The 19,744-nt window shown below is 36.0% G+C and overlaps 1 protein-coding gene across 3 annotated transcripts in view; it reads left to right on the top strand.

Moving 5' to 3' along the window:
* The window catches only part of ATAD2 (ATPase family AAA domain containing 2), a 53,365-nt gene extending 40,163 nt beyond the window's left edge, over window positions 1-13,202 (top strand). The window contains exons 20-29 of one of the 3 annotated variants that reach the window (XM_033126417.1): window positions 2,589-2,724; window positions 3,689-3,885; window positions 4,436-4,595; window positions 6,606-6,728; window positions 6,853-6,996; window positions 8,512-8,901; window positions 10,465-10,598; window positions 11,430-11,558; window positions 12,325-12,376; window positions 12,800-13,202. In XM_033126417.1, the coding sequence (XP_032982308.1) occupies window positions 2,589-2,724; window positions 3,689-3,885; window positions 4,436-4,595; window positions 6,606-6,728; window positions 6,853-6,996; window positions 8,512-8,901; window positions 10,465-10,598; window positions 11,430-11,558; window positions 12,325-12,369 (1,458 nt within the window). In that variant the 3' untranslated portion in view covers window positions 12,370-12,376; window positions 12,800-13,202. Of the gene's footprint in view, window positions 1-2,588; window positions 2,725-3,688; window positions 3,886-4,435; window positions 4,596-6,605; window positions 6,729-6,852; window positions 6,997-8,511; window positions 8,902-10,464; window positions 10,599-11,429; window positions 11,559-12,324 lie in introns of all 3 variants that reach the window. The other 2 variants (XM_033126416.1, XM_033126418.1) reach the window with 2 other exon arrangements.
* Window positions 13,203-19,744: the final 6,542 nt, after the last annotated feature.

Raw genomic sequence — 19,744 nt, 5'->3', positions numbered from 1 at the left:
GTTTCAGTTTCTTCAAAATTCTAGTCACTCTCCTGAATGTCTTTCTCTTTATATGCTTTTTGAAAGGCTGTACTCAGAATGAATTAAGTACTCTAGCAGTGTTCTGATTAACAGAGTGAAAAAGAATTGCTGTTTAGTAGCCACATTATACCATTGGCTTATTGTACTCACTATCAATTAACACTTTGTTAATTATTTTGAATTTGAAACATAATAAGTTTATACTCTTGGTAACAAGAGAAACTAAACTGAACTTTTTTATACTGATATCAGGAGGTTGAAAAACTATAATCAGTTTAATATGGGATAACTTTATCAAGAATGTGGTAATTCTGTACTTAAAGATTGTTTTTAAAGGATAGCTTCTCTGTTTTCTTAGGCTAATATTTCCTAAGCATATAATTATAAACTAGGTAAAGTGTCTCCCCGTACCACACTGTGGAGTATGGTGAAATGGGCACAGAACCAGGACCAGACTTTGCCCATTTTTTAAAAAAAATGAATAATCTAGTTTATATGGATGCAAATAAGCAAGTCTACTTTGAGCCTTATAGAGCCTTTAATGATTCAGTAATAACCGTCTATATAGCAGCAATGGACTATATAATATATAATATGTGAGAAATACTGGGAGTACCATTGTTAGCTACGTTAAGTTTGTCCGTCTCAAAACTTCAGAGTTCCTATATACGTGAACATATAGGTCAAAAATGAGTGGACCCCAACAACTCAGAGCAGTATGGGAAAATGAGAAAGAATGTCATCAGTGGATTAGAAATGTTCGTGAATCCATGAAAGACAAAACAGTGGGGGTTAGATTGATGAGGGTAACCACATTTTAAAGCATGTGCATGAAAGGACTGTTTGGAAAGATGAGAGTGATTTCTAACTCTGGGTCAGTGCTAGGAAGGAATTGAAAGAGCCTTTGGATGACTTTGGGGTACTTGGCTTTCTTCACTTCGGCCATGCCAAACCGTAGTCAGCAGAGTTGTTTCTCCTCAGCTAGAGCAGTGGAGGTGGGCCCAAGTGTAGCAGAGTAGTGACTTATCTCTGGCTGTTGATATCAAGAGGAATGGGAAGCCTGTGTCCAGAAGTCAAATAACAGGTACATTCTTTTTCCAACATAGGCTAGCTTCTTCCGTAATCACCGGAAATAGAGGCTAGAATAAACAGAAAAAAGCATCTATGGACAGTCAGATTTCAAAGCAAAGATGAAAAAGAACCAATTGGAGACATTATAAGTTACTCCCTTCACATTAAAAAAAACCCCAAAAACCGGAGGGCTGGAAAGGAGCAGACACAGATGAAGAGTGAATTAGCAAGATGGAAGATCATGAGACCAGGAATACTTGCAGTATATAATACAAAAGGACAAAGATTTGAAAAGTGAGGGAAAAGTTAAAGGAAACGGACAAGGTAGATTGAGGTCTAACATCTATTTAATGGGATTTGTGGGTGAAAAGAAATGTAGGAGAGAAAATAGTCACATAAAAACATTTCATAGATTTAAAGAATACCATGTCTTGGGGTAGCTGGTTAGAGCATGGTGCTAATAACACCAAGGTTGCCAGTTCGATCCCTACATGGGCCACTGTAAGTCGCCCTCCTTAAAATAAGTAAATAAATAGACAAACGTTGATTTAATATTAAAAAATACCATGTCTTCAGATTGAAAAGGCCCCTTGTGTACTAACTGATAGACATAAAAAGGCCCGCATCTAGATAAAATTTCAGAATGCCAAAAGTACAAAGGAAATCTTCTAAAAGAAAAAACATTACTAGAAAAGACTGAAAATCAAATTGCACCTTTTCGTTGGTAACACTGGCTACTAAGGAGACAAATGAGCAGTATTTTCAAAGTTTTGAAGGAAAATAATTTTGAACCTATAATTTTCTGCCCATCGAAGCTAGCATTTAGAGAGCAAAATAAAGATAATTTTTGAACATTCAATACCTAAGAAACTATTACCCATAAACCCCTGACTGAAAGGATTATTTCTTCTTGGATTTTTCATTTTGTAAAAGTGGCATGTAACAAGCAGTGAGCAAAGAAAACAGTAAAACTTACTGTCACAAAGTTAGGATAGAAAATTTTTTTTTTAAGGAATGTGAAACAATCTTAAGTTGCTCTTGGTCTGAACTTGAAATGGCAGGAAGGGCAGTGAAGGAGAAGAAGAAAGTAATAGCACATTCAGGTTTTTTTTGCTATGTAGATGTTGATTAACCTTACAGTTGGTTGAAAAAGCAGTTCAGATATGTCTGTTAAAACATATAGCAACAAAAGAATAGAAATACTGCATATAACTTTCAGGCCACCAGAAAGGGAAAAGGTACAAATTCCAATAAAAGTCCCAACAAAAGAAGTAGATTTTAAAATTCAATGTACAAGAAAAAAGTGCTCGAATTTCCAAAAAAAAAAAAAATATATATATATATAGAAAAAGCAATAAGGAGGTTCTTGGCCCACCAAATATTAAAATATTCCATAAAGCTAGTAATTAAAACTGGAATTTGGGTCAGAATGGAAAAATTAGTGGAATACAGTCCATTAACCTCATATATATAATGCACTTATTTTCTTTTTTAAGGTGCAAGAATTATTTATCCGTGATTATGGAGAAATTTTCAATGTCAAGTTACCTGGTAAAGAAGAACGGACAAAATTTTTTGAAGATTTAATTCTAAAGCAAGCTGCTAAGCCTCCTATATCAAAAAAGAAAGCAGGTTAGTTACTATATCAAAGTTAATATATAATAACTTTGAGAAAGTAGGAATAAGATACCAGTTAATGGCAAGCTTAGTCGTGAGGTTGATAACCTCTACTGCTTAAAAATGTTTCCCATTAAATAGACTTAAGGTCTTAAAGCACACAAGGCCTTTCATAGTGTAGCCCAAATCTGTCTTTCCAAGCCCATTTTGGGCACTTTTGTTCTCCCCCTTCCCTCACCTCTTTCCTTACAAACCAGTCTATCTTTAAACCACATGCAAATATTCCTGCCCTTTCGTAATTTTGTCTATGCTTGCTCTCGGTCAGTAATGCTTCTGTCCCCATCCTCCATTTCTGCCTAAGGAACTCCTTGTTCTTCTATTATAACTCATTTTTTTCTTCCCTAACACATCTAGGCAAAACTAATTTTCTACCTTTATGACCCACTGTACTTTTTTCATACTAATAATGACATTATGACGGTGTTATAATTATGTTTCTTACTCCCTTAATAATAGATTGCCAACTTATTGGGGCAGTACGCATATTCCTTTTTTTATTCTGAGTGCTCAGTGCATATCTGTTTAACACAATATTAAACTTTGGTTATATTTGAAACATACCACAATTTTTTATTAGTTCAAGAATTAACTAGTAAAGAAAACTTGTTTTAATACTTAGAATATTCTTGTCTTGGAAATAATGCACATTAAAAGTTTTTCTAGCCTCTTAAATGATCTTAAAACAGAACAGAAGTAACGACTTGGGAATTAGCATTCCAAATTACAAGTTACTAATTATTACTAGGGAAGGAAGGTGTAGGTGTAGGGATAATGGTAATTTAGTATTTGAAATCCTGTTGATTCCTAGTAGATGTAAGGAGAATAACCCCTGAAAGCCTGGTTACTGTGTGCACTGAATCATTTTGTCACACTTGATATGATGGGAGAGTAGTAATTAAAATCTTCCATTTATGTGAAGTTTTGCAGGCCTTGGAGATACTCCCAGTAGCACCACCACCCGAGCCAAGACCATTGACAGCGGAAGAAGTAAAACGGCTAGAAGAACAAGAAGAAGATACATTTAGAGAACTGAGGATTTTTTTAAGAAATGTTACACATAGGCTTGCTATTGACAAGCGATTCAGAATATTTACTAAACCCGTTGACCCTGATGAGGTATTAATTTAATCTTTGGATCAAATGTGTTAAACTCTAATGCTTCAAAAGTAGAGAATATTTGAATAGTTTATGTGGTTCTCTGTCTACATTGTTTTCTCTATGTGGAAATGTACCGAATAGAGTCCTAAGCACTGTATGGAGTCTTCAAGAGCAATCTAAGGCGTTTTCCTTTCCTGCAAGAGAATAGACAACTAACTTTGTCTGCTCAACATTCTAGAAGCAATTTACGACTGTCTTAATGCTACATGATATTATTCTTACCTACACAGAGTAAGGTGGAGAATGAGGTCTTAACTTGACATTGAAGGATGGGTGGTGTTTGGTTGAGGAAAGAGCTATAGGATATTCCTGAAATACGGTTGCCCAAGAATAGGAATTAATGTAAAATAAAACCAGCTTAAATAGAGTCAAAGGTTTCATATTAATGCATTATCATTATCTCTTATGTACTTATTCTCTCTTCTTTACTGTCTGGCAAAGAAACTTGACTGAAATGTTTTTATGTTCAGAGTTAATTTAGTGATTTGGTCATTTGCTTGAATTTTAGGTTCCTGATTATGCCACTGTAATAAAGCAACCAATGGACCTTTCATCGGTAATCAGTAAAATTGATCTCCACAAGTATCTGACTGTGAAAGACTACTTGAGTGATATTGATCTAATCTGCAGTAATGCTTTAGAATACAATCCAGATAGAGATCCTGGCGGTGAGCATTAATTAGAGGGTTTTCTTCGGGCTTGCTGACACTTCGTGAGGGTTGGTTTATGTCAGGTGCTGTATTATACAAGACCAGTGCTCTAACCCCTGAGCTATAGGGCCCGACTTGGTGCTGTATTATAAACATTTTACATCCACCGTGCCATGTAATGCTCACAACAACTGTACTCCTCATTTCCATTACAAGTTTAGAGAGGTGAAAAAACTCTTCAAGGTCATACTGCCAGGACGTGGCAAAAGCATAATTTGAATGTAGGTTTCTTTCACTCCAAAATCCTTGTATTTACTACACAATATATCCTCTAGTGAGACGCCACATTGCATAACAACTTAGCTTGTTTCCTTTGTATATCAATGCTCTTTCTCAGAGTAGAAAAATAAATACTCTCTGCACTAAAATAGGTTTGAAAGGATTTTCTTGGTTAAGACCATTACAGTTTTTACTATAAAAGTAATGCAGTGTAATACTTGCTAATAATAATATTTTAAAAATTAAGTCCCCCATTTCATTTTTTGAAAGGTAGACACTAAGTTTGGGAGTGTCTTTCCAGACCTTTTCTATGTACATACCCATTCCACCCTCAACCAGTCTTTTAATAAATAAAATTTATAAAGTACAGGATATTTTTGAATTATAGATTTGTTCATATATAATGATGTGTTCAAATACCTACATATTTCATATAAACTTGTTTATTTCCAAAAATATTATTTTTCTCAGGTGCTTCTTTTTTCTAGCTTCCTATTCTTGTTTTGATGGATGCAGTGTCCTTAACACTTTCAGTGGATAATATGTATTTTTAATCATCCATTTCCTGCATAAACTCTCCACCAGCACATTAGCTTTCTGTTCTTGTCGGTAGTGCTTATAAATTAGATTGATTAGCATAGGGACCTACTGAGTTTCTTCAGCAGTTAAAAAGCTCACTGTCTCGCCCTCCTAGTCTTCTGTCCCACCTTTCCTAGGCTTTTCCCTGTAGTTCATAGTTCTGGAGGTAAGCAGTGGGGAACAGGCTTCCAAGCTGGGAATACCCCTTAATTTTAGAAAGAAGGAAGCATTTACCCTAGAGGCAGAGGACCTTTTCTGTTTCATTGCAATCATCTGCTGCTTTTTCTGTCCAGATGACAGCCTAAAATTATTTTGGACCACTGGTCAAATTTTAGCAAGCATTAGAATCTCTTAAAGGACCTGTTAACAGATACAGATTGCTGGGCTTCATCTCCAGGGTTTCTGCTTCTCTAGACGTATGGGTAGGGAATTTGCATTTCTGACAAGTTTCTAGGTGATTCTAAGGCTACTGCACTTCGGAAACCAGAGCTTTAACTTTGCGCTGCTTTTCTTTAGGCCCAGATAACATGTTAGAAGCCCCCTCCAATATCCCTTCTGATATTGTAGCTATTGCTGTCAAAAACAACTTGGGTGTGAATATTGCATCCTGCTGCCCTATGACAGGGACTCACCCAGCCATTTAGTTAATCTTGTATTCACTTACTAGCCGCCTTCTGCCTCAGCATATTTCAGTCTGCAGTACTTGGACTCAGTTTAGGATTTTTTTGTAGTGTTTCCTGTGTGGGATTGCTCTTTCACTGTCTTTGTTTGATTTCTCTGCCCATGCAGTAGCATTCTCTCTGTCTTTTCCAAAATCCCTTTTACATTCTGGTTCACTAATGACACTAATAGCCTTCCTTTATGTTTTTGTTGTCATTATGCTGTTTAGTCTTGCTATTGCTTGAGTCTTATATTTTTATCTGATATTTCAAAGGGATCTGGATAGGACATAGCAATAAAATTGTTTGGTATTAGTCTACCATCTTAAATAAGATGTCCAGAAAATTAGATTAGCACCAAAAACAGAATGACACTATTTTAGTAACTTTTACTATTGTGGTAAAACTAACAAAGGAATTGTAATGGCTAAAGTCTTAGCCCAAAATGTTCAGTTTATTTTTGGTAAATTATTAAAAAGAGAAAATTTAAAATCCTGTATTCATTTCTCAGATCGTCGTATTAGGCACAGAGCCTGTGCTTTAAGAGATACTGCCTATGCAATAATTAAAGAAGAACTTGATGAAGATTTTGAACAACTTTGTGAAGAAATTCAGGAATCTAGAAAGAAGAGAGGTAGGAAAATTATTTGGCATCAGAAAAAGATGCTTTTTCTATAATGTGAGTCCTTCTAATTAATCCTTCAGGTAATTTTTAAATCTGGACATTAGATTTGATGTTTGACATGTCTATTTATAAGGTTGTAGCTCCTCCAAATATGCTCCATCTTATTACCACGTGATGCCAAAGCAAAATTCCACTCCTGCTGCCGATAAAAGATCAGATCCAGAGCAGAATGAAAAGCTAAAGATGCCCAATACTCCTGTGGCTTGCAGCACTCCTGGTAAGTTTGCTTGAGTAATTTTTACTTACGAAATTGTAACCTTTACTCTCTTCTAATGCCATTTACTTTCTTCCTCAGTTTCCTTTATATTGATGTAGAGAATTACATTGATTTTGTTAATATTAAGGCAACTTTGCATTCTTGAAATAAATCCAGATTTGTAATGCTACACCACTTGCAATTCCAGTTCACTTTCATCTAATTTTGGGTTGACTTGATTTGAAACTGATTTTCATTTCTTATAAATCCTGGTCTATTTCCTGTTCCTCCTTATTCTTAGAGTATAGATTCACAGGGTACCAACCCAAAGCCTGTGGGTTTTCCCAAGATCTCCCTTTCTTGGCAGGCTCTGAGTTCCATTTTTTGTTCTTTAAGCCCATGAATGTCAAACTCTCTGCCTCTAAGCCTCTTAGCCTCTCTTCTTAGCTATTCATTTGTTCTACCAGATGTGGTGTCTTAATTCCTCAATGCCTTATTAGACATCCAATGCTTTTAAACAGAAATTTTTAGTGTGTGTGTGTGTGTGTGTGTGTGTGTGTGTGTGTGTGTGTTTTGCTTGGGTTGGAACCTTTCCTTACTGTACTGTAGGTTTGTCCCTCCTGGGGTAATTGGTCTGAGACAGATAGAATAAGCCCTACTTTTATAAAAATGGGAAGAGTCAGCTGGGAACCACCAGAATGGTCTCAGTCAAATCAACTTTAAGCAAATACATATATATATGAAAATTGAGGACACGAAAGATGACTCCCTTAAAACACCCCTAGTTCTATACCCAGCAGGGTTGCATACATTATGTTCATCAAAGACACGTACAAGAATGTTCATAGAACAAATATTCATAATAGCCCAATACTGGGAGCAACCCAAATGCCCATCAGCAGTAGAATGAAAAAAATGTGGGTTATTATACAGCAGTGAGAATGATTAAACTTCAACTACATATTAACAGTATGGATAAAGCTCCCAAACATAATATTGCGGTTTGGTTATACTGTGTCTAGTCTAGGTAGAATGTTTAATCTTGGCATACCTTAATTTCTTCATTTGTATAGTGACGTTCTTAGTGGTAACAAACCTGATCAGGTTCAAGTGAAATTTTAGTGAGTTAGTACATGTAAAGGATTTAGAAGAGTCCCCGTTAATATGGCAGGCACTTAGTAAGTGTGGGCCATTTTTAATCTTGCCCTTTCTCTATTTCACTCCTCATCCTACTGCCACAGTGTTCTTTGTAACGTGCACATCAGACAGATCATACGTTGCCTTACTTAAAATTATACAAGATTTTAAAAAAATTATTCAAGGTTAAATTGAAACTCAGAATGACAGGTCATTGCCCACTTCTCTACCTTCTTATAGTACTATACTTTTGTTTCTATATTCCATCTATTCATAACTACTGTGGTTTCTCAAACTCACTATCCTCTTATAGCTCAGGAGTTATTTTTTTCCCTGCTTACTTGGGCTTTAGAAAATTGTTGAATGTTCTTTTTTCCTGTTTCTTTAAATTCTCTGAAGCTCAATTGAAGAGAAAAATCCGCAAAAAGTCAAGGTGGTACTTAGGCACCATAACAAAACGAAGGAGGATTTCACAGACAAAAGATGATAGCCAAAATACCACAGATGACAAAATTGAGATGGATATAGAGGAAAATCATGATACAAGTGTAGACCACAATGAAACTGGAAACACAGGGGAGTCTTCAATGGAAGAAAATGAGAAACAGCAGAATGCCTCTGAAGGCAAAATAGAATTGGGAAGTAATAATTCAAATATTTCCAATATTGAGAATGAACTCGAGGAATGTAGAAAGAGTACCGCATGTACAGAATTGAGGAAAGATAAGATTGCTTGCAATGGAGATACTTTAAGCTCTCAGATAATGGATGTTTCTGATGAAGCAAAAGGTAAGTCTTTCTCAATTAGACTACTTCCTAATTTTAAAAGATGTTTTAATTCAAGTTCTTAAGTGACTAATTACCATCTCAATTTATTCCTTTTTCCTTGTCTTTAATATTGCTGATGTCAATTAGGAAAGATGGCATTTTCTTAATAACTTGAGCTAGTAAATCACTGTTGTTAAAAACACTATGGCATCAGACCGATCAGATATGAGCCTCTAGTCCACTACTTAGTAGCTTGTGACCTTGGGCAAGGTTCTTGACCTACCAGCCTCAGTTTTCGCTTCTGCAAAATTGGGACGGTTAGTTATAGGGTAATGAGATATTTTGAGGAATGAATAAAGTAATTCATATAAAGCGTGTAACAAAGTGCTTGCCTCTACAGTTTTGAAAAGCTGGCAGGATACCTTCTCATTTTTAAGCAAGATGGGCGGTTTCCTGTGATTCTTGCTGAGTGATGTAGAACAAATGTTACTCACCTCTACCATTCCTTTATCCATATTGTAGGATAAGTCCAAGATTATTTATGTTCTAATGATACTGCTGCTTCCAGAGTTTTTTCATTTAGAGTTGTCTTCCATCTGGATCTTCTTGGACCTTTGGCAGTAAATTTGTTTGGTCTTTGGAAAAGGCAGACATTATTTATTTAGTCTTACAAAGCAAAAAGAATGGTAACAGGGTTAAAAATTTATTTTGATCTAAAACGGGTATTGACTAAGTTAATGACACTGGTTTTCTTTTGTGGCTTATATGCTGTAGGTAAATCTTCAAGGACCTCTTTGAAATGAGTTTCAATGTGTTTGAGTAATCATAGCAGAATGGACTAGGATATAGCCTTTCCAGTGTGGGTATTTTAAATGTTAATCCTCTGACTATATAATTTCTGCTTTGTTTGGGTTCAGAGTTGTTTTACTTTTCCTTTATCATTATTTAGTGGCACAGCACACTGTTTAGTGGTACAGGTACTTGTTTACATATCAGGAGATTCTTGTTCAGGCTCTTACAGGTGTGTTGACCTTAGAAAAGTCTCTTCATCTCTCTTGTCCCCCTTTTTCTCATCTGTCAGTGAGTAGATTGTTCTAGATCAGGGATAAGCAAACTTTTTCTGTAAAGGGCCAGATGCTAAATATTTAGCAATACAGTTTCTGTCACAACTACTCAACCCTGACAGAAAAGCCACATTGACACGTATATGTAAGATGGGTATGGTTGTGTTCTAATAAAACTATTTGTAACGGTAGGTCAGATTTGGTCTGCGGATGACTGTTTGCAACTCCTAGATTACTGAGGTCCCTTCCCACTCTTAAATTCTATGGGTCTTATGCCTAAGTAGAAGACAGTCTAACCTGTTGAGTATTCCCTGAAATACTCAATTTGAGAAATACTTCTCAAATGTCCTTAATTTTTGAGTATGTTTAGTGACAGCATCTGAATATTACAGCAAGGTCAATAAGCCAGAATTGGTATTTGTGTCTTAGTAAATATGTCCTGCTATTTAATCTGCCTAATATTTATTTTAGGCATTATAATATCTGTAAATCAAATAATAATATTAATTATTCATTCTAGAAATGTGTGTTCTGCGAATGACTCGAGCGAGACGTTCCCAAGTAGAACAACAGCAGCTCATTAGTGTTGAAAAGGCTATGGCTATTCTTTCTCAGCCTACACCCTCACTTGTTGTGGACCATGAGCGATTAAAAGTATGTAAACTGAAATTGTAATGCTTTCATTGCACAGATTAGTAGCAGAACTCACCAAAAGACTGTAATAGTGCATTTTATCAATTTGGCGTGCAATGAATAATGATCTTTTATGAAAGGAGAAGCTTGGTATAGAGTAACTTTCATAAAGGCGGTGGTTGGAGGTGGCTAGTGTCTTGATATAGTTGCAAGACTTGTCTACATAATTGATCTTATTATTATTTTTATGCCCGTTACCTATAACTATTTCAGTTAGTTTTTATTTAGCCATAATGGCATGTTTTATTAACTATGAGGTAATGGTATATCCTATTAGGGCCAGACTTGAAAAAGAATCATAGAAATCCAGTGAGTACATTTCAGTCATGAGAAAAAATACTGAGCAGACTGAAAATCCTTTTCATAAGAAAAAGGACCATGAAGTGGTGAGGTAGTTCACCATTTATGTACTTTTTTTGTTTCACATAACGGAGCTAGTTGTAATGTACTTACAGAGCCATAAAATACTCTGTTAAAACGTTGCTTTTTTTTTCCTATTTATCTAGTTTGAGATTATTTCTTTGTCGATAGAAACTTATGGCTAGAATTGAAATTGGCAACCTCCTCAGCTATAGTGTTTAGGTTGGGAGTTACCCAGGGCAGAGACCAGAATTGTAAGAAAATTGACTACAGCAGAATGCTAGAGCCGCTATCAGAGGCTGCCATGTCTCATCAAATGGTTTGGTCTGCCCTCTCTCTGGTTTATGTGCTAAAAATTCCCCAAATCTTCTAAATTAAAATATCTTAGAGAATTTATCTCTCACTTATGTAAACACTCATGTTTTCTTTTAGAATCTGTTGAAGACTGTTGTTAAAAAGAGTCAACAGTACAATGTTTTTCAGTTGGAAAATTTGTATGCAGTAATTAGCCAGTGCATTTATCAGCATCGCAGAGACTATGACAAAACAATGCTTATTCAGGTAAACTAATCTATATAAGAAATTAACTGATATTACAAAATTTTTTTAAAACCATTGTTTAATATGTGCATTATGGATTATGGTACAATTGAATTCCACACTTTTTTAAATTGAGCCACTAGTTTGTTTCTTTAATAAACAGTGGAACTATAATATCAGTAAACAATGAAGAATCATTTTGTGTGTATGTATGTTAATGAAGGTATGTAGCTCCTTTTAATGTAGACTTAAGATAGACCTGTTTGTTTTAAACTTGCTTTACAGTGGGCATTAGAGTACTTACTTTTAAAAATAGATATTGGGAAAAATTTAAAAAATAGATATTGGATGATACTTACATAGTACAATATAAATATTACTGGCATCTGCTATATACTTACTAGTAATATATAGTATTCAGTATACCTACTGAAGTATACTGTGTAATCCTACATAGTATAATATATGTAATTCTAGTACCTACAAAATATAAAATGTTAATATCTACAGGCATACCAGTGCCTTGATTATAACTATTTGATTTAACATAAGATGAACACACCTTAGACTCATTTCAAAGGGATTTAAACAGTGAAGTCCCGTCAGTGATATCAGTTTATATGATAGTCTTAAATACTGAACTAAGTTTCTGTTTTCACTATCAGACATGTACATAGGTAATAAATCCTTAAGGGTATTTACTGGGGAAAAAACAGCAATACAGTAATGTTTCTTTAGCTTTTTTCATATTGAAACTTAATGTGTTTTGTTTCTACCCTTTATCTAGAAAATGGAGCAAGAGGTAGAAAACTTCAGTTGTTCCAGATCATGATATCATGGTATCACATATTCTTTATATTCTGTTTCTATTTAATTCACCTTTGTCTTATCCACATAAGTGATGCAAGATGAAATCCTGCATCTTTAAGGATGAGATTAAAATAGTAAATAAAAGTATTTAAAGTTTTTTGGTATTTATGTACACGTGTAAGATAAATTGCAGAGATAACTGATAAATACTGGGGATTTGAACAAGGCACTGTAGTAATAATGCTATGACACATCAGTAGTTGAAGTGTGGCCAACTCTTAATAAAAAAGTTAATTTGATAACTAATGTTTTATGGCACTTAAGAGTAGTTAGTGACATTGACACTTTTTGTTTTAAGCACTTTTATCCTTGCTGTGAATAGTTCGTTGTATCAGAATAGAAACTTAACCATGTTTCTTTGCCATCCTTTTTGTTGCCTTTGTTTTCTTCAGTGCCCATCTCCCACCTGCCTTTAGCTTCCCCTGCCTGGTCACTTAAAAGCCAGTGTTCAAGTCATGATTTGCTGGAGGACCCCTGACCATACTGTACTTGAATGTCAAAATTAATGCTTTTTAGGTAAACATTTTTCTAATTCTAATTTGGGTTAACAAATATTTTTAGTTAACTTTTATGATTCTACACACAACAAATGTGTTAATAACTACTGTGTTAAACAGCTTTTTAATAGCACAAAGTTTTTATATTTGAAAACTGTTTATATCCTTCTAAATTTGTGTTTAGGTTATATTCTATAGGTACCTTTTATATTCAATTATATAAGTATTATAAATTTTGTATGAATGATACCAAAAATACATTTCTTCTTTCTTAAAGCAATAAAACCATTCACTGCCATGCATTTTGTTTTTTGTTGTTTGTTGTTGTTGTTTTTTAAGGATACTTTCTAATATGAGTTTGTAAAACAGCTTCTGTTGGAAACTTTCAAAAGGAATAGGGGATAAAGATCTCATATGAGAGATTCTGGATTCTAATACAGTTTCAAAGTTGAACTGTCTTTTGTGGATTTATCTGCACATTGTATTTAAAGCCTTCTAAAAACCAGTAATTCAGATACCTTAGTAGATACTATCTTATGTAATACATAAAGCAATGCCAGTCACGGAAAAAATTTAAGTATGTGTATATTCCTGGTCTCACACATACACATATATACTCATTTGTTGAAGTTTATTATACTTATACCAGATGCATCTCTTATAACTAGGATTTCATTTTGTATGTATAGTTTCTGTAATAAATTTTAAAGATGAAAATTGCTTCTCAAATTTGTTTCTATAAAAAAATTTAACACAAAATCAAAGACCTAAATTTAAGAGCTAAAACTATAAAATTCTTAGAAGAAAACAAGGACAAATCTTTATGACATTGAATTTGGTAATTATTAAATATGGCACCAAAAACACTAGCAACAAAAGTAAAATTAGGTAAATATGACTTAATTTAAAACCTTCATGCTTTTTCTACAGATACTATCATAAAGGGCTATTAAATCTCAACAGAAAAAAGTCAAGTAATGGATGTGGATGTTTTAATGACTTAACAGTTTTGAGGACTACTAATCACGCATTTTGGAAGATGGCCCTCTATTGGAATTAGTCTTTTTCCCATGACTGGGATTTGGGGAGGAAGATCACAGATGTAAAGTGATCATATCAGTGTTACATATGTGATTTATGACTGTTGATTGACCTTGATCACCTGGCAAAAGTAGTGTTTCTCGTGTTTCTCCATTATAAAATTACTCTTCCCCTCCCTTTCTGTACTATGCTTGTACTTTGGAAGATCACTATCCACAGCCAACTCTTAAGTAATCGGAAGTTATATTCCCCATTTGCTTTTTTGTTTTTAACTGGTTCTCTCAGAGATCCCTCTAAGTATGTGCTTTAGTATTGAGGTTATTGGTGAGGATATTGACAGTAATAGAGAAAAGTTGCCAACTTCAGGGATGAGTTGAATACAATTAGAAACATTTCGATTTTCAGGTAACAGTGGGATGCTGGGGAGAGAGAAAAAAGTACTTTATAGTCCATACTTTGCACATAACGTTTGTGGTGGGCTGAAAAGTGGCCACTGGAAAGGTATCTTCATCCTAATCCCTGGAATCTGTGACTGTTTCCTTCTGTGGCAAAAGAAAACAAGGAGAGTGTCCTTTAGATGTAACTAAATTAAGGTACTTGAGATGGGGAGATTATCCCGGATTATTTGTATGGGTCCTAAATACAATCCTGTATCCTATGAAAGTGAGGCGGAATGAGATTTTAGAAGAGAAAGCAATGTGACCAAGTCAGAGAACGGCATTGTGCAGCCAACAAGCCAAGGAAATGTAGACAGCCAGCCACAAGAAGCTGAAAGAAGCAGGGAACAGATTTTGCCCTAGTTCTTCCAGAGACTACAGCCCTGCCAACACTTTGATTTTGGCCTAGTGATACTGATTTTGGACTTCTGGCCTTCAGAACTGAAGGAGTTATAATTGTCTGGAAGTAATGATGGTTGAGATAGAACAACTCTCCCCTTTCTGTGAGTCTTTCTCGGAAGAGGAGGAGGAAGGAGGTTTTCATATGAGAATAAGATGAAGAAGATGAAAAAGGTTCTGAATTGATTTTCTATGAAGGAATTACCTTGGAGTAGGAGTGCGACAAGTTTCAAAGCAAAAGGAAGGAGAATGGTTTTGGCTTCGTTTGGGTTTTGGTTTTTGGTCAGGGAGAAGGGCATGATTAGAAGAGGACATAACTGGTTGCAAAAAGACTCCAAACTAGTATTGCTAAGGGGACCATGGACGACCGTTTTGCTGAATCACGTGTGCACTTAGTCTTTTTCATACTCTACCACTCATCATTCCATGCCATAGAGCATATACCTTTCTTGAAAGATTTTTTTCCTGCTTATTGGGACACAACCATATGAAAATATGGTTTTCCCTCCAGATTCCAGGGTTGCTCTTTTTCTTTCCCGTTTTTGATAGTCTCTTTCTTCTATCATTAATCTTCATGTTCTTCAGCGCTTGATCTTGGGCTCTCTTCTTACTCTGCTTTTTCTCCAGGTGTTACTCCCTTCTCTCAAGTCTTTAAATACTACCTGTATATATTAACTACTCCCAGATTTATGTCTCTAGGCCATATCACTTTTCTAAACTACTTGTTTGTTTGTTTTTGTTTTTTAAGGAGGGCGCAGCTCACAGTGGCGCATGCGGGGATCGAATCAACAACCTTGGTGTTATCAGCACCACGCTCTAACCAACTGAGCTAACTGGCCACCCCAGACCAACATATTTTGATCTTTCCCTGAAACCTGCAGCTCTTCCAGAGTTCCTCTTATCAGTGAATGCCACTACCATCCATCCAAATGCTGAAGCCAGAAACCTAAAGCTTCCCTCTCCCTCAGCTTCCAATTCATCATCAAGTCCTGATTAGAAAAATTAAATGCCTCTGAATTCGCTCCATTTGGTTCACTGGCTTGCTCAACCCACTGTCGTCACATGCCTATATTGCCACAAGAGCCTCCCAATTGGTCTTGCTTTCTACTCTTGCCTGTGCCGTCCATTCTCCACCTAGTAGCCAAAATATTCTTTTAAGGAACTCACATCTGCAAATCACATCTGATTTGCATTTGCTCACGCTCATTAATGCTTCCCATTTCACAGCCTTATTACGGCTCCTGCCCACCTCTCAGCTTCATCTCCCCCTCCCCCTGGCCACAATACTCCGGCCACAATACTCCAGCCACGCTTAGCCTCTTCCCAGTTCTTTGTTTCCTGCCTCTGGGCTTTTACCTGCCATTTCCTTTGTTTAGAATGCTCTTCCTTCCACCAATGTATGTCTAACTCCTATCCTTCATTTCTCAGCATAAACATTGCCATCTTAGGGAAGTTTTCCTGACCCCCGCCCCATTAAATCTATTTTTTAAATTAAACCTATTAAAATAGATTTCCTATTTTAATCTCATTTAATCCCCAGTATTCTTACATGACACTCCAGAATTTATAGCTGTGTATGTTAAAATGTTTATTTAATGTTTGTCTCACCACAAGACCATAGACTTTCTAAGGTCAGTAACTGTTTTGTTCTATGATTGTAGATTCAACACTCACCATAACAGGTCCATAGTTGATGGCAAATAGATATCAGTTGACTTAATGACTGGGTGATGGATAAGGAGAGCAGAAGAGTAAGGACCAGATTAGGAAAAGAATGAAGTTAACAGAACTTGGAGGCCCAGGGGGTTGAAATCTGTCTAATTGAAAGCTTTATGTAGTAAAATGACTGGAAAGACTGGGAGGTTGTGGGGTTTTTCATTTGTTTTGTTTGTTATTAGCTTTTTTACAAGCACAAAATACCGAGAAATGTATTTATACATAAATATATTTGCATATATAAAATAAAGTATATATGAAATACATAAAATTAAATAAACTTCATTTATTATATGTAAAAATATATAGGGATGACAGAGCAGCCATCAGTTAGTTAAAAAGTTGGAGTAAGAACAGATGGGTTTTATTGGTTAAGATTCTTTTACTTGCAAGCAACAGAAATTTTCTCTGGGTAACTTGAGCAAAAAAGGCATGTTTTTGAAAGGATGTAAGTTACCGCATGGATAGTCAGAAAACCAAGAGTCAACTGAGAGAATCTGGGCTGCTCCAAGCCCTTGCAGCAGTTCTAAAAGTAGTTGCTAGTAATGTGACTCAATTAAGACACCCAGGCTCAGTGATTCTGTTTTAGATTTCAAAGTTCCCCCTAACAAAGAGTTGGATTGGTTATGATGTGCCCCGCAGCTATGGCCAGAAGCCAAGGTCATATAATTTAGACAATGCTATAGGAAACCCCCGTTATAAGAAAGTCTGAACTGGGTCTGAGGTGGTTGGAGCGCCAAGCTCCTAACGCCGAGGTCACCGGTTCGATTCCCACATGAGCCAGTGAGCTGCGCCCTCTACAGCTAAGATTGTGAACAAAGGCTCTACTGTGTGCTGGCGTGAGTGGCGGGCAGCATGAGCGGCTGGCAGCTCGAGCCCTACACAACTACACTGAGAAACCACGGCTTGAACCGTAGTGGGGGGCGGGGGGAGGGAAGGTGGAAGAAGGGGGGGAAAAAAAAGTGTGAACCCAGCAGCCACCCTGAGAATTGTCTGTCATCAAGGTTAGCAAAGCCACAATTTACTGACATAGTTTCTAATGTGCATTTGAGCCAGTTCTTTGATATATGTGGTGAACTCTCACCTTGTGTGCAGTACCTTGTGTGCAGTTTATACACAGTATCTTATTTAATACTTAACAAACACCCTAGGAGGTAGGTTCTTGTATTCATTTACAAATAAAGAAACTGAGGGATTGATAGATGAGGTAATTTACTCAGTTTCACACATAAGTGGCAGAAGCAGGATTCCACTAATTCTGTGTGATCGAAACCCATGTGATCGGTTAACTCCCCTGAACAGACACTACAGGTGCCCTACTCATATGCTCTTGGCATTCAGCATTCCAATATATGCTATTGGCAACCTCCTGCAAACATCTGTAACCCACCTGAGGGTTTTCTGATAGTCCATGCTGGATGTGAAGGGAGGTTAACATCCCAGGAATAGCTGCCAACCAGACAGATGGGAGTCGGTGAATGATACCCCAGCTCCCTTGCCCCTCGGGTGGTACAACTCAGAGGTGTGTTCTGAATTTTTTTCTCTTAAGTTCTCCACTAGGGTTGAGCCTGGGGTCTCAGAGCAACACCTGCCTGAAACTGCGTTCTGTATCAGCTCCCATCCCTTCCGTGTCTCACTGTACTCCCGTTTATACTTTTTGGCATCACCTACCAAATAACCACTTAATCTCACATCCTTTACTCAGGCTCTGCTTTTAGGGAGAACCTAAGATTCTCACTTCGTTTATAACGTAAAAGTAGAAAAATATGAAATGCCCCAATGATAACTATAAATTTTTTTAGGTCTCTCAGCTATTATTGAACCTCACAAACCAGCATTAATTTTATTGTGACAGCCTAACTATTTTCAAATTTCTTCCAGTTTCAAAGATTGTCTTTATTTTGTAGCAGTGTTAAATTATGTCTTTATTCTGTTTTTAAGAGGGACAGTCTGGAAGCTTCTTGTTTAGGCTATGTAATTTTAGTATGCAAAGGTTGGGAATGAAATCATTACATTTGAGCAATCAACCCTGCCAACATCCAAGCTCTGGCTGGGAGTCAGAGAACAGCATTTAACATGCAGTGAGAGGCTCTTGGAATACTACTACCTTCAGAGCACATGCCAAATCAAAATGATTGAAACATTCAAAAGATACAGGGACTAAAACATTTAATGCATCACAGAGTGGCAAACACGAGTACCCAGGACATGCAGACATTGTGAGCTACAAGAATTTGTTTAAAGGACCATTATGAAACTTCAACGGCTTCGAGATGGGAGGCAGGGAGAGGGGGACTCATGGCAATAGATAATGTATTCATGAAATAATTTGGAAACTGATGACGTGTGATGAATCCTAATTATAGCTATTAACTGGTGAATATTTAGGAAAAGCAAGGTCTTAAAGACACAAGCTTTTGCTTTAATTATTTAGGAAGAAAAATAAGTTACCCCAATCTTATGTTGTGTAATTATTTTCTTCATTCAGTTTACATGTTTTATATATAAGACCACAGCGTATGTCTCTTTTCTGTTTCTTCCTTAAATTTTTCTTACGTCTCCTTCCCCACCCCATTAGGGAGAAAATGTAAATTACCACCATCACTCAAATGAATTCCCGGGTTTCTTCTGGACCTTCACCTCACAGCTGTTGCATGAAATATGGTCACTAAAATACTAGCTAAATGAAAACGTCTATCCAAAATGACAGTTTTCTAATATTCTTATACCAAATAACTGCAGGAGGAGAAACAGAGACAACTAAGCATGTTTTCTTTCATTTAAAAATAGCTAATCTGGAAATATATCAAAATGCTAATAATGGTTAGGAAGGGAGAACCATGAATGGATTCTTATCTCTTTTTAAAATTTCTACAAAGTGATTATATTCCTTTGGCAATGAAAATATTTTATAAAAATTTAAAAGTTGCTTTTAAACTATAATTATTTTAATTATGAAAGCTGAACTAAGGGCCAGAAGGATCAGAAAAAAACATCCCCATGTGTATAAACTGAAAAATTGTGTATTTCTTAATTTTTTATAGTGTCCCTCAACTGTCTTTCACAAATATTTTTCAAAAAAGTTGTTAAAAGTCTGAAGATCTATCTGCATGATCAGAAAGGAGGTGTCTAATGTTTGGGTACACGCATAATATAAACATAGCATTATATTGCCTTGCTAGCAACGATCTGCATGCCTCTCATCCATCTGTGAAACAGGCAGGAAAAGAAATGTGTAAAGAGGAGG

The sequence above is a fragment of the Rhinolophus ferrumequinum genome, chromosome 14, assembly GCF_004115265.2.
Source record: "Rhinolophus ferrumequinum isolate MPI-CBG mRhiFer1 chromosome 14, mRhiFer1_v1.p, whole genome shotgun sequence".
Classification (NCBI taxonomy): Eukaryota; Metazoa; Chordata; class Mammalia; order Chiroptera; family Rhinolophidae; genus Rhinolophus; species Rhinolophus ferrumequinum.
This window is presented reverse-complemented; position numbering and strand designations above follow the sequence as displayed.